At 51.9% G+C, this 14,225-nt stretch overlaps 1 protein-coding gene across 6 annotated transcripts in view; it reads left to right on the top strand.

The window, feature by feature from the left end:
* TACC2 (transforming acidic coiled-coil containing protein 2) overlaps positions 1-14,225 on the top strand; it is a 73,450-nt gene that overhangs the window by 31,757 nt on the left and 27,468 nt on the right. For all 6 annotated transcript variants that reach the window (XM_032423069.1, XM_032423066.1, XM_032423067.1 and 3 more), the window contains exons 3-5: positions 1,792-3,103; positions 6,853-6,913; positions 8,048-8,246. In XM_032423069.1, the coding sequence (XP_032278960.1) occupies positions 1,792-3,103; positions 6,853-6,913; positions 8,048-8,246 (1,572 nt within the window). The remainder of the gene's footprint in view (positions 1-1,791; positions 3,104-6,852; positions 6,914-8,047; positions 8,247-14,225) is intronic.

Below are 14,225 nucleotides of genomic sequence, written 5' to 3' on the forward strand. Positions count from 1 at the left end.
GTCTTCGATTCTAGAGGTGCTTATTGAGCCTGCAAGAGAAAGTGTGACCAGTCCAGGGAGAACAAAGATGAGTCAGACCCGTTCCTGAACTCAGGAGGCTTGGACTTCGCTTGCGTTGTCATCTCCTGGGCGGGGGTTCTCTGCCAGGTGCTCCAAGAGAAATACCTGCTCGTGAGCAAAGTCAGGAAGCAGTGCACAAATACTCACCCCCCGGGCGTTTGCAGTGGTGAGCATGAATTGCTCTGAGAAGATATCCAGCAAGAGGCCAGTTCAGGTTTAGCCGAGCATTTCCCAAACCGCGTCCACTTGTTGGGATGAAGGGTAGGGCTGCCAGATTCAGCAAATGAAAATATAGGTTTAAAGAGATCCAGTTAAATCTGAATCCCAGATAAACGAGGCATTACCAAGACATATTTATACGAAAACCCTTTTTCAATGATCTGAAATTCAAAGTTAACTGGACTGTTTTATCTCGCCTGTGTTCCAGCCTGGCACGGGGTGGGTGTTGGGGGCATAACCCCCACCAGTGAAACACTGTCCCGGGACATACCTGTGCCAACTCTCCAGTCCCTTCTTCTGCACACCTCTTTGCAACATTTGCCCTCCTTTGTCCAGTGACGTGTGGTTAGTCTTCTGGCGTGCTGACTGCCCAGGACAGCTGTGAACCCACAAATGCATGAAAGGCACCAGCTGGTGCAGGCAGAGCCCAAGGTAGCCAAGCCAAGGCCAGGCTGGCCAGATCCCCATGGAGCGGTGGGGTCATGAGGTGGTGGAGCATCTCGTGGCCAACATGTGGAACATGCACAGTGTGTTTTAAAATAAGGAGCAGCCTCTGTGGCCGGCAGTGGCTGTGGGGGTGGGGAGGCTGGGAAGAAGAACAGCAAAGAGAGGAGAGGGAATGGACCAGAGGAAAGGTCAAGAAGAGGAGCGTGGCAGCAGAGTTGGAGGGAGAGATTACAGGGACGCCTGGCGTAGGGACAGGTGGCAGGCAGGGCATGCTCAGTCCTCCTGCAGTGGCCTGGGGGCCTCCACGGAAAGTCTCCCCGTTGTTCCTCACAACAAGCTCCGAGTAGTCAAGAACAGGCTCGATGATGGTAATGGCTGTCTTCTTCTCCCTTGCTTTAGTCCCACTGGCCTCTGTTATTTCTTTAACACACCAGGCATGCTTCTACCCCAGGGCCTTTGCACTTGCTGTTCCTTTTGCCTGTGATGCCCCCCCCCACCAGATATCTTCCTGATTCACGCCTTTACCTTGTTTCTGATCTTTGCTTAAGTGTTTCCTCCTTGGAGGGCTTTGCCAACTACTTTATTTTAAAATTGCAATGTCCCTGGCTCTATTTTTCTCCATAGTGCTTATTACCATTGGGCAGTGCTTATTACCATTTTGCTTCTTTGTTTCTGAACTGTCTTCTCCCTGAAGAATGTAACTTCCAGGAGGGCAAGGATTTGGTCTGTTTGGTTCATTGTTGAATCCCCAACCCCCAGAACGGTGCCTGGTCCCGACTGGGAATTCGGTAAAGGTTTTTTTGAATGACTGAATGGTTTGAGCTCTTCCCTAAAGAGCCCTCCTCACTCCCGTTTTACAGATGAGGAACCGGAGGGTACGTCTATCCAGGGTCTGGAGCCGGTGATGGGTGAGAGCAGGCTTTGTACCCAAGCACTGCGCCCGCCCAGTGGGGACCCGGGGGAGGGGGCTGGGGGCTCCGCTTAGAGGGTGGCAGTCTGGCACGAGAGGAGAAATACTCCTGTGTCCTGTGTCCTTCAGTGACTGCTTTGCCTCCTCTTCCTCAGGCTGCGGTTCTGAGCCGGCCTCTGTCCCCGATGGCCCACGCAGCAGCTCGGTGGAAGGGAGCCCCTTCCGCCCCCCGTCACACTCCTTCTCCGCCGTCTTCGATGAAGACAAGCCTATAGCCAGCAGTGGGACTTACAACTTAGACTTTGACAGCATCGAGCTGGTGGATGATTTCCAGACCTTGGAGCCCCGCTGCTCAGACTCTAAGAGTCAGGAATGCAAAGTGAACACGCGGAGGAAATCCACGGATTCCGTGCCCATCTCCAAGTCCACGCTGTCCCGCTCTCTCAGCCTGCAAGCTAGTGACTTTGATGGTGCTTCTTGCTCAGGCAACCCCGAGGCCGTGGCCCTGGCCCCAGATGCGTACAGCACGGGCTCAAGCAGTGCTTCCAGTACCCTTAAGCGAACTAAAAAACCAAGGCCACCTTCCTTAAAAAAGAAGCAGGCCACTAAGAAACCCACTGAAACCCCCCCAGTGAAAGAGACACAACAAGAGCCAGTAGAAGAGAATCCGGTCCCCAGTGAGGAGAATCGAGCATTCGAGACAAAACCGGAATTGGCCAAGACGGAAGGTTCTGTACCAGCCCTCTTGGAGGAGACGCCCCTGGAACCCACTGCTGTGCCCAAGGCCGCCTGCCCTCTGGACTCCGAGGGTGCCGAAGGGGCCATCCCCCCAGCTTCTGGAAGTGGCAGAGTGCAGAACTCACCTCCGGTTGGAAGGAAAGCGTTGCCTCTTGCCACGGCTCCGGAGGCGGTGGAGGTGACGCCATCAGATAGTGGGGGGCAGGAGGACTCCCCAGTCAAAGGGCTCTCGGTGAGGCTGGAGTTTGACTATTCTGAGGACAAGGGTAGTTGGGACACCCCGCAGGAAAACCCCCCTCCTACCAAAAAGCTAGGCAAAAAGCCGGTTGCCAAAATGCCCCTAAGGAGGCCAAAGATGAAAAAAACACCCGAGAAACTCGACAACACTCCTGCCTCACCTACCAGATCCCCCGATGAACCCAATGACATCCCTATTGCTAAAGGTACCTACACCTTTGATATTGACAAGTGGGATGACCCCAATTTTAACCCTTTTTCTTCCACCTCAAAAATGCAAGAGTCTCCCACACTGCCCCAACAGTCCTACAACTTTGACCCAGACGCCTGTGATGAATCCATTGACCCTTTTAAGACATCCTCTAAAACCCCCAGCTCGCCTTCTAAATCCCCAGCCTCCTTTGAGATCCCAGCCAGTGCCATCGAAGCCAATGGAGTGGACGGGGATGGGCTGAACAAGCCCGCCAAGAAGAAGAAGACGCCCCTAAAGACGTAAGTTCAGGGGTGCAAGGTGGTAAGATCAGAGGTGGGGCTGTGTGTTGGCTGTGATCCTGGGTCATGTGTCTAGATGGACGTGGCTGCCTTAGCCCTTTCCCCCCATGCGCCATAATGCCACCAGGTTTGCAACACGGTACCCGTCTCCCTTCCTCTCTGCTCCCACAGTGGTGGCATTTCCCAGCCACCTACCCCTTTGGGTCTAGAGTCCTTGATCCTTTGCCTTATTATGACAGTGGTTTAACACATTACTTTAGCTGAAGTCCTGACATTTGACTCCAGGGGAGTGTGGGAGAGCCCATGGAGAGGGAACCATCCAGTAGAGACCTGGTCAGCCTCCCTTTGGTGACTTAGCCTTTTCCCTGGTTAGCACGGGAATTGCTTTTTGGGGTGGCCTACCAGCTAGGAGATCTACCCTTAAAATATTGTTAAGAATTTATAGGATTTGTGTCTGGCCTTTAATGGCCCAGGAGCGAGAGGTCTGGCCTGGACCCTCCTCCCTGCACCCCAGCCCGCCCATGAGAAGCACCTCGTGTGTCTTCATTCCTTTTTCTAACCATCTTTTGCAGAAAAGACTCCAAGACCCTGTAGGTCCAGAAGAGGTCAATGAGAAGACAGTCCCCAGGAGGCCATTCATAATCGGTTCTGCTGGCCACAGACACTTGCCAAGTAGAGTACCCTTCAGTACTCCGTGTCATGTCTCTGGAGTCAGTCCCCAGACCCAGCTGTCACCTGGGTGGCTGCGGGTCCCTGCTCAGGCTGTGGGTCCCAGCATAGTGGGGATGGTGCTTGGAGCCTTTCTCCTGCCCTCCAGTAGTTGCAAGGCCCCAGAGACCAGGCTTCTGGCGCCAGCTTGGCCGGAGAGACCACCAGACTCTGCCTGGTACGAACTGAGACAGGGTGACCTTTTTACCTTCCATTCGGGGCTCCCCGCAGAGTTAACATTTGAGAAGAACCTGGGGCTTCCTGAGAGCAGGTTCTCTAAACAGACATTAGTCGTGGATCCCAAGACTTTTGAGATCAGCTCCCCAACCAGGCCCTTCCTAGATACTCCGTCAAAGCTGTGTTGGGAGCTTTTTTTAAAGCCTCGAACAGAAGTCTGAGATGCCCAGACAACAAAGCCACGGTCTCTCATTTTTGGAATGAGAGCCAGCTTGTAGCCACCACGCATCTCCTCCTTCCCCACGGGTAGCTTGGTTACAGAGCTAACTAACAGGTCAGGGAAGCCAGCCCATCTCTGGGTCTCACCTCTAGTGCAGAAGACTTGGAGTCCTAAACTGGTGTGACAAAGGTCTTTGGGCACCAGCACCTTACAGGGTAATTGGAACCAAGAGAGGAAGGTGCTCTCCGACAGCCCCTCTCAGAAAGCTGGGCCATTGGCCACGCCCGGCAGCAGAACCCACGGTGGATGGTTCCTGCACCCCAACCCACTGAAAACCAGTCGTCTGCAGATTGATCTTTTTTGTCAGTTCCTTCTGTCTGTCTCTCTTTTTTCTTGTCTTCTTGTCTTAGGATGGTTGAAGATGTGATGTCTGTGTGTTCTCTGTTGTAAGTAAATTTAATGGAATCTGCCTCTCATCCTACCTGTGCTTTTTTTTCCCTGCTTTTCTGTTTGCTTTCAAGCCCTCTCCATCTCCTCTCCATGGCGGCTGCTTACGTATTTCTGCCTCGGGCCTGGGGACGGTGGGGGTGGGCAGGGGGCTCCCCAGTACCAGAGGTTACGTTCCTGTTTCAGAGTGATTAGCGTAAGTGAAAACTGCTTGGCTGTGAAAATGTGATTATCCAACATCTGCCTGCTTGTCAGGAATGGAACTGTTTTTTTTTCCCCCTTGCATATTGAATGTCTTCATCTGAAACCCATACATTTTTTTTTTTAAGAAGCTCTCATTCCATTCTTTCATTTCCAATTGGACTAGTGAGCGATTGCTTTCACAGCCCTGTGGCTTCACGACGAAATAACCCTCCGGCCGACCACAGGCAGTGGCCCCAGGTCGCTGATTCATGCTCACATATGAAGCGGAGATCGTGGGGCTAATTGAGACCCCCTAAAATGCCAGGTCGGCTCGGAGTGGAGCACACAGCTGTGAGAGCCCTCACCGGCCTGCTCTGGGCCTGGTCCTTGGTCTCCCAGGATCAGGCCGGGTATCGATCGGCGTGCCATCTGAGGGTCACCCTCCTGGGTGACGGTGGAACCCGAGCAAACCACCTCTGTGCCTATGCTGTTTTGCCACCATGGGAGGGACAGGTTGTGGGCAGCTCCCAGGGGCCCCAGGACAGGTACCCTCCCTGCCTCCCTGTCCTTACAAGGGAAGCTGGCCTGGTCCCAGGCGTCCAGCAGCCCCCCGGGATAGGGTTGAGTCTCTCAGGCTTGCTTCTGCCCAAGGGATTTCTTTAGTTTTTTAGAGCCATTTAGCAACTCTCAACTACACAGTTATATATTTATATGCATGGATAAATATATGCTTCAGGCTGGGACTGCACTGCTCGTATGGCAAATGCTATAAATGCTGCAGATGACCATTTCTAGTGGTTTTTCATGACTGAATGCCATTGTTGAAGCGTTCTATTGAAGAGAACACAAGGAAGGAACTTGAGTGCCAAATTGATCTGTCCATCCAGTTAACGTTTAGAGCAGGGAAAGGTAGTTGCAGTAATAAAAGTGCCAATAAGTAAATTTCCTTATTTTTTTCTTAAAGTGAATGAGCAGGAATGTCTCCATTCCTGCTCCATTCCATGGGATCTAAGGTCAGGGGACAACCCCCACCCCAAAAATGCCATTGCTTTGCTGGGGGCAGGACCGTACCACAGAGGGGCCCGAGACCAGGGGCCAGGCTGCAGGTGGGGAGGCCTCCATTTTGCCTGGGAAATGAGCCCCTGACCACTCGTGACTCAGTGGAACCGTGTCTGCTAAAAATGCTTTCCTTCATTGACCCCTTCGCAAGTCTGATCTGATGTTTCCTTTGCCTCGAGTGACCTGCCCCTGCCCCTATTTACGTGAAGGAGAAAGGAAGGGAGAAAAGAGTCATTAACCGTGGTTAGGAATAGACAGTAGAGAAATCATCTCATCCCGGAAAGAGTGCTGGAGATTGCTTGTACAATGTGAAAGGACTTGAAGCTACCGAAGTTGGAGTGTTGAAGATGGTAAATTGTATGTTATGTGTACTTCACTACAATTTAAAAAAGAATCCTCTCACCCTGGCCCTGCCTCTGGTTGGAATCTCACCCAGAAGTGCCGAGGTGCAGGAATCCTTTATGCTCCGAGTTCCAGTGAGTGGGAAGGGATTCTCCCCGAAGACCCAGAACGGTCCTTCGCGTTTCTGCACGGCTCTGGCCGTGGTGCGTTGTGTGCTGTGTTGTCCTGCCAGTCCGTAAATGGGATCCTGTTCATCGGTGTCGGGAATCTAGGTCCCTACCCCACACCTCACTTGGTTCAGGCCTTCTTGGATGAATCTGGATACATGAATCTCACCAAAATCTGCTTTTTAAAATAAGAACCTCTGGCTAAATTTAGCTGCATTTTCTGGGCCAGCTCTCCAAAATGGCATCTCTTTAAAAGATTTCCAGCTTGAGGACTCTTTCCCGCAGGGGTAGCGATAATATCTGTTGTTAAGTCGGGATGAATCGTCGGCGTGGACGACTCTTAGCCGCTGCGGAGGCTGGAGGCCGTGGCTTGGGTCGGCTCTGTGTAGCTCTGGACTGTTCTGTACCACTGTTTGTTGTGTTCACATTTTCCATTTTATTTCCAGTGACACATTCAGGGTGAAAAGGTCGCCAAAACGGTCTCCTCTCTCTGATCCACCTTCTCAGGTACAGTGTTTCCTTGAAATGTATGATTTTATCACTCACCCAAGCAGCTAAAGCCCATGCACTTTGATTCCCTGCTAGTCAACCAGAGCTGCCTTTTCTGCTCATCACAGGCACGTTTCCAGCATCCTTTTTTGCCTCCTACGTGGGGGCTCCCTTGCTGTTTGCCAGACATCGTTTTGATCCCTTCCCTTTGGGAGAGATCAGAGTGTGTCCCCAGAGTAGAAAGATAGATGTTCAGCAGAAGTGTTGTGTGGGTTCTGTGGGAATCATGCTGATCCATTCTGGCCAGTTCATCTGCTGAGAACTTCTATGAATACTAAACTGAGAAAGTCCTTGGAGGTAAATGAATATATAGTGAGAACTGAATGTCAAGAGCACTGGATTATGTAACCAAAATCCAAGTGGGGAGAGAAAGGAAATCATGCCCTAAGAAGTGAGGTTTGGGCCCTTTCCCCTCTAACTAGTTCCTTTGTGAGATCTACACCATGACAGATCAAGGAGGGTTGGCCTCGGGCGTGTATGCCAGGCTGCCATCTGAGCCAGCGATGCCCCAGCCAGCAGACCGTAGTCGGGCTGGGCTGCACAGAAAGGCACCCCGCCCCAGGAGAGGGGTCTGGCGACCCAGTCCCAGCTCTGCTCTAACACTTCTGGGCCCCCCCCCCCCCCCCGCCCTACTCAGCTGCTCCCCCTCTGTGCAAATCCTCCAGGGACAGGCATGCAGATCGACAGGCGATATTGATGAGATCGGTTCACAGGCCCTGAAGCACTGTGTGGACATAACACAGTAGTTGCAGTAATAAAAGTGCCAATAAGTAAATTTCCTTATTTTTTCTTAAAGTGAATGAGCAGGAATGTCTCCAATAACCCGGACACAAAATCTGGATTTTTTTTTTTTAAACCCACGCTCACCGCCCCCTCTCCCCCCCAATAACAAGCCATCAGGAAAGGAAATTCACGAATTCACAGAGGAAAGAATTTGCCTCCTTGGGACCGTTTTGAGCAGAGTCCAAGGACCTGCTGAGGAGCTGGATAGGGACCTGCCCTGGTTAGAGGGGCCCCAGACTCAGGTGGGCGGGTACCGTTGGGGACGCAGAAACCGTGTGAGAGGAGAGACTGCTTCTCTTTTGCTCCCAGGACCCCACGCCAGCGGTGACACCAGAAACGCCGGTCATCTCTGCGGTGGTCCACGCCACCGATGAGGAGAAGCTGGCCGTCACCAACCAGAAGTGGACGTGTGTGACGGTGGATCTGGAGGCTGACAAACAGGACTACCCACAGCCCTCGGACCTGTCCACCTTCGTCAATGACACCAAATTCAACTCACCCACGGAGGGTAAGCACCTTGGTGGCCAGCCAGACCCCCACCCTGCCTTGGAGATCACTGCCCCTGGGGAGCACAAAGCCAGGAAAGAAACTTCCAAGCCAGGTTGCTTTGCCATCCGGGCACTCCAAGCTAAGGCTGCATTTTAAGACAGCCTAAGGCTTGAACCCAGCTATACCCCAACCCCGAGATGTCAGCTGAGAGCCAGTCAACTCAGGGCCCCCCGCCCCCCCCCGCCCCTCCCCATTCCCATCCTGAGCTCTCTCTGTGGCTTACGGGCCTGGGTGATTTTGAAACACACACCCAGCTGCAAGCAGCACCATTCAAGCCAAATGCTCTGTGTGGGTCAACCCCTGCCCAGGCCTGGGGTCTCCTGGGGCCACCACTGTGCATCATCCCCACAGGACATTCCACAGTGGGGCCATGCCTTTCACTCAAGCCCCCAAACCAGGCGGTTCACTCCAGGCTTGCCAATGAGAGGACCTTTTTCCTGAACAGGCCCCCAGGCATGTTGCTTTTCTCATCAAGATCTTCCTTCCTCCTACACATATTTTCGCTTTCAGCTTTCTGCCTGATCCTTTGGCTTGAAAAATTGATCTATCTTAAGTCAACACAACATGATTGGTGAATCAAGATTTTTTTTTTTTTGGTAAACTGCTTATTCCATGAACATTGATTTTTCTGAAATCTTTGTATTGGCTCCCACACGTTCCTTTCTCGTCAGGAAAGCTGCTGAGGCCTGAAACCATCTCCTGGTCTGATGGTGCTCTTTCTTGCTCCCGCCCCTTTATGAGCTTCCCTCCAGCACTCGGGACTGTTGTGATGGTTCTCAGTCTCCAAGATCTTAATATCCAAGCATTCAAAAAAAATATGCGTAGAAATCAATATGAGGGCCATTGCATGTGAAAATCTTACCTGCACTCCTTGTCTGCTGCTAAGGAAGCACCACCTCCATTAAGCAGCCTCTGGCTCCCTCCGGGCTGGCGGTGGTATCACCCAGCGCGGGTAGTTTGGGTGGCTTGGATTGCTTGCTCTGCACGTTCTTCTGTGACCTGGCCACTCGGCAGCTTGCTTTGTGCCCATCAAGTCTCTGAACGACACGAGTGAGGTCCATTTCGTGTGTGTGTGGGGGGGGTTGGATGCGTACCCTCTTACCACACTACTTCTCTATGCTTTGAAGATGGAAAGACCCTCTAAGTTATGCGTACTTGGGTGTTTTGGCATTGTGTGTTCTGTGGAACAGAGCCTTTTGGTAGGCTGTCTGGTTGGCCCTCAGGTTGGGGTTTGGGAGGCTTGATAATGACCATCCCACTGCAGCCTGATCCTGGGCGCCCTGGGACCTGGCCTCCGACCCTCTTCAGGCCTTTCCTCTGCACACATACCTGGGCCATGAGCCCCACTGGATGGAACCACTTTGCCTCGTGCATGCCCCCCCTTGGCTGCCTCTGTAGTGCCCCATGCCCTGTCTCCCACGTTTGGTCCAGGCCGCTCTGAGGTCACTTAATGCTGTAATGATGATGACGTGCATTTTTTTTTAAAGATTTTTATTTGACAGCGAGTGCACAAGCAGGGGGAGCGGCAGACAGAGGGTGATGGAGAGGCAGGCTCCCCGCTGAGCAGGGAGCCCGATGCGGGGCTCCATCCCATGACCCTGGAATTGCTACCTGAGCCGAAGGCAGACGCCTAACTGACTTAGCCATCCCCGCACCCCAATACATGCATTTTTAATAGAAAATATAAAAATCCTAATAGTACCTGTTAAGCCAGTAGGTGTCCCAATCCATGCTAGCATATTTGTTCATCTTTGACATGGAACCAAAACAGACACCTCACTAGCTCAGGGGCATATTTGATCATTGCTTATTTTCTGCAAAAATTCAACAAAGAGGTAAATCTGTACATTTGAAACAAAGCTCTATGAAACCTGCCTCCTTAGAAAATAATCGGGAAGATTTGGGAAATCCCGACTAAAATTACAACTGGCGGGCAATCGGAAATCCGTCATCTGTACGTATAAGGGACAGTTAGAGTTTCAGGAGGTGCCGACCCTGCATTCACCTTTATAATACAGCCTGCTTCCCTCCAGCAGGTGGATGTAGAAACGGGATGCCCAGCCCCCCCTTCGGATCATCCTTCCTGTTAACTTACTGAGGTCAAGTCCAGACACGCCCCTGGGGTGCTGATGTCATCACCAGAAAGAATCTGGCCAGAGCTGTGGCCGTGATTGAAGCTTTATTACAGGGAAGTCACAAATCACAGGGAATGAGATTTGGGGTTAGAAATAATGAGCCCCTGATCAGGTATTTACTACAAGGCCAATTCTCTAAGTGACAGTAGTTACGAGCTGTCACTGGTGCACGCTCTGAGCCCCACTGAGGCTCTCGTACACATGGTTTCATTTTGTTCTCTCAGGTCTAGAGAGTGGATTTCTGCTCCTCCTCACCTAGGAGCAAGAAAGCACAGGCTTTGCGCCGTTACGACTTGCTGAGCGATGTGGGGCTAGCCCCCATAGATCAGGGCTGCCTGACTCCAAAGCATCCTGCTCTTACTCTCCGTGCTCCTGTATGTGAGCACCCTGTAGGCTTCCTCTCGTCGTCTCTAGAAAGAGGGTGTTGAGCTCAGCGGTGCTTCCCTACCTGGGTCCACAAGAGCTTCACGTGCTGTCTGAATAGTCTGAAAAACCTGGATGGAACTAGTTTAGAAAGATGCCCAGCTAATTAAAATGACGTGTCTGGGCAGTAATGACATCAGCTCACGGTGGCGACAATGATCACCTCCCACTGATTAAAAAGTCAGATTGGCAATTATAAATGTTTTTCTTCGAACGCTTGCTTAGTAAATGGCCTCTTCTGGTGCAATCTTTGGAAATGTAGTGGGAAAAAAACCTAGTCCGTGTGGTCCGTAGGGATGCAAAGATTAGGAGCCTCCAGAGCCTCTCCCAGGTCTAGTCCAAGAGACCCAAGGAGAGCACTGTTTTAGATTCACGAGTCTGGGTGGGCCTTTGAGGGTCACCCAGCAACCCTGTCTCCCTAACATGCAGTGACATCCACCCCCACCTTCCCGCTTCCAACCGTGGGGAAGGTGTCCCCGTCAGGAACCTAACTTCTTCTGTGGTGGACATGATTGCTGTCGCACTACAGACATTCAGAAGAGTGACAGTGAGGACGTTGGGAACAGTGTCCTTGTCCCCTAACAAAAGGTCTCTTCTCTCATCGCTTATGTTAAAAGTTCCAGAAATACTAGCCATGAGCAGTTATAATATACCTGGTCACAGTCCTTTAGGTTTGTATAGCACGTGGTAGGGCTCTTACATGACATCATTAACTTTTTTGCAAAATGTAGACACTTTGAGCTGCATTGTACAGGTTAGTCAGTAGGCAGGGGAAGTCAGGGAGTTGGCCCCCCCGACCTGGGAATGACCATCTCAGCTGCATCCTCCAGCTTCTGCCCAGTTCCCAGCCAAGCTCTGGCAGTCGGATTCAGAGAACAGCCACCGGGCCCTCTCATGGTGTGTTGACCAGTGTGAAATGATTACCGGAAGCAGCCCTCAGAGATGACAGGACCCATTAAAAATACCTTCGGGGGCGCCTGGGCGGCTCAATTGTTAAGCGTCTGCCTTCAGCTCAGGTCATGATCCCGGGGTCCTGGGATCGAGCCCCGCATCCAGCTCCCTGCTCAGCGGGGAGCCTGCTTCTCCCTCTCCCTGCCGCTCCCCCTGCTTGTGCCCTCTCCCTCTCTCTCTGTCAAATAAATGAATAAAATCTTAAAAAAAAAAAAAAAGAAAACCTTTGGGCCTCTACAGTGTGAGGCGGCACATGCCTTAGCGAGAGGCCTCTTCTCTTGGAGGTAAAGGTGTTGGGCCACCTGGTGTAAATGGCATCACCCTTCCCAGCCCCCCGGCTGCATGTGGTCACAGCCGAAGCCGGACATGGCTCCCCCTCCAAGCCCACCACCCTTTGAGGCTTAGCATTGAAAGCAGATGAGTGAAATTTTGAAAACAACATTCAGGAAGATGTTCGCTTAAAGCACAGGAGATGATATTGATGACAAGAAGAGGGTTTGTTTTTCTTCACATCTTTTCCAGGCCTTTTTTTTTTTTTTTTTTAAAGATTTTATTCGTTTATTTGAGAGAGAGAGCATGAGTGGGTTGGGGGGGAGGGGCAGAGGGAGAGGGAGAAGCAGAGAGCCCAACGTGGGGCTTGATCCCAGGACCCTGGCCTCATGACCTGAGCCGAAGGCAGACACTTAACCGACTGAGCCCCCCAGGTGCCCCTGGGCCATTTTGTAAATTATACATGAGCACCCCAAATGGCTACGATTGGCAGTTTCAGGCCATGTGCTGAAGGAACACCTCCCGGCATCACCAGGGATTGAAGCTCCTGTGTAGAGTGCGGGTCTCCTATAACCACACACGCTACGATGCATACATTCCTCAGGGCGGGGGGTCAGATAATCCCCAACTGTTGTACTGTCATCTGCTGCCTCTGAAGGGCGGGATGGGGGGCACCGGGCAGTGGGAAGGGAGACCCCATTGGCAGGTGGGAAAGAAGGCAGATAAGTGAGCTCGGTGACCTGAAACTCACCCTGATCAGCTGCCAGGGGACCAGCTAAGGTTCCAGGCGGGACACTTGATCGAGCCGCGCTGGTCACCAGAGCTGGGCAGGGACCCAGGGCCTCAGTCCCTGGAAATATCTCTGTGGTGGCTCTTAGCCTGTTTGGCGCATCCTGGCTGCTCTATGCCATTGTGGTTTCCGTTAAATAATTTAGGGTTAAATAATGCCTTGGTGCTAATAATGATAACCTTGGAGAAGGAGGCAACGGATGCGCTGTTATCTTCTCAACTTAAAACAGTCTTTAATAGGACAATAAAATAGGGGCGCCTGGGTGGCTCAGTCGTTAAGCGTCTGCCTTCAGCTCGGGTCATGATCCCGGGGTCCTGGGATCGAGCCCCGCGTCGGGCTCCCTGCTCCACGGGAGGCCTGCTTCTCCCTCTCCCACTCCCCCTGCTTATGTTCCCTCTCTCGCTATGTCTCTCTCTGTCAAATAAATAAAATCTTTAAAAAAAAAAAAAAAAAAAACTAAAAAAAAAATAGGACAATAAAATAATAGTCCCGAGGTCCTACATCTGGAAAGTGAGAGATCTGGAGGTGGCTCTAGAAATCACCTTGTCCTTCACCATCCCTACCTTACCTCTCCTTTACAAGATGAGGAAGACAGGAAGTCTTCATAAACAAATACTTGTACGTCCTAAGAAAGGATGCCCATTCCAGTCCCACACGCTAAACTGCAGCCCAGTCGTGTGGGGTTTGCGTCAGTCTCTGCTCTTCCTGGGTGACGCACAAATCAGGGCGGAGGCCTGAGGGACTCATGGGGTCTTTCTGGCCGCTAATGCACAAAACCGTCTTCGAACCCCTGGGCAGGCCAAGCCCACTGGAAGGAGGCATTGGCTTCACCAGGGAGATTCAGAGACTCCTGAAGAGTTGTCCACGTGTTTTCAGTGCTTGAGTTCATACGGCCACATCCCCGCACACTTGCCAGTTTGGGGACGGTCTTCCAGGAGATGTGTCATCTTAAAGCTCGTATTACGGAATCATTGTTTAAGCGATGCCTTCAACCATATGCAGAAATAGAGGTGCTTTAAAGCAGAACAGCTATTTCCATGTTATGTTAAAAAAAAAAAGAATGCAGGCATTAGGGATTGCCACATACGCTCTTGTAGAGCTGCTTTCTGAGTGGGTCACTTGTGACCTCTTGGTTTCCTTCTCAAGTAGGAAAGAACCATCTGGTGGCTGTGGGTGTGGCTTCCTTGAGGATTTTGTTTCTGGTTTTGTTCACCACCGCATCCACCGTGCCCAGCACGTCGGGCGTGCTCGGAATCCATTCCCTAGACAGGGACTTCCGCTGAGGGGCAGAGCTGGGTGTCCTCAAGGAACCTCCGCCCGGGGACCTGAGGGACCCAGGACTTCTTGTCTCCAGTGAGAGCCTCTCAAG

This window comes from Phoca vitulina, unplaced genomic scaffold, assembly GCF_004348235.1.
Source record: "Phoca vitulina isolate PV1807 unplaced genomic scaffold, GSC_HSeal_1.0 scaffold28, whole genome shotgun sequence".
NCBI classification, from domain to species: domain Eukaryota; kingdom Metazoa; phylum Chordata; class Mammalia; order Carnivora; family Phocidae; genus Phoca; species Phoca vitulina.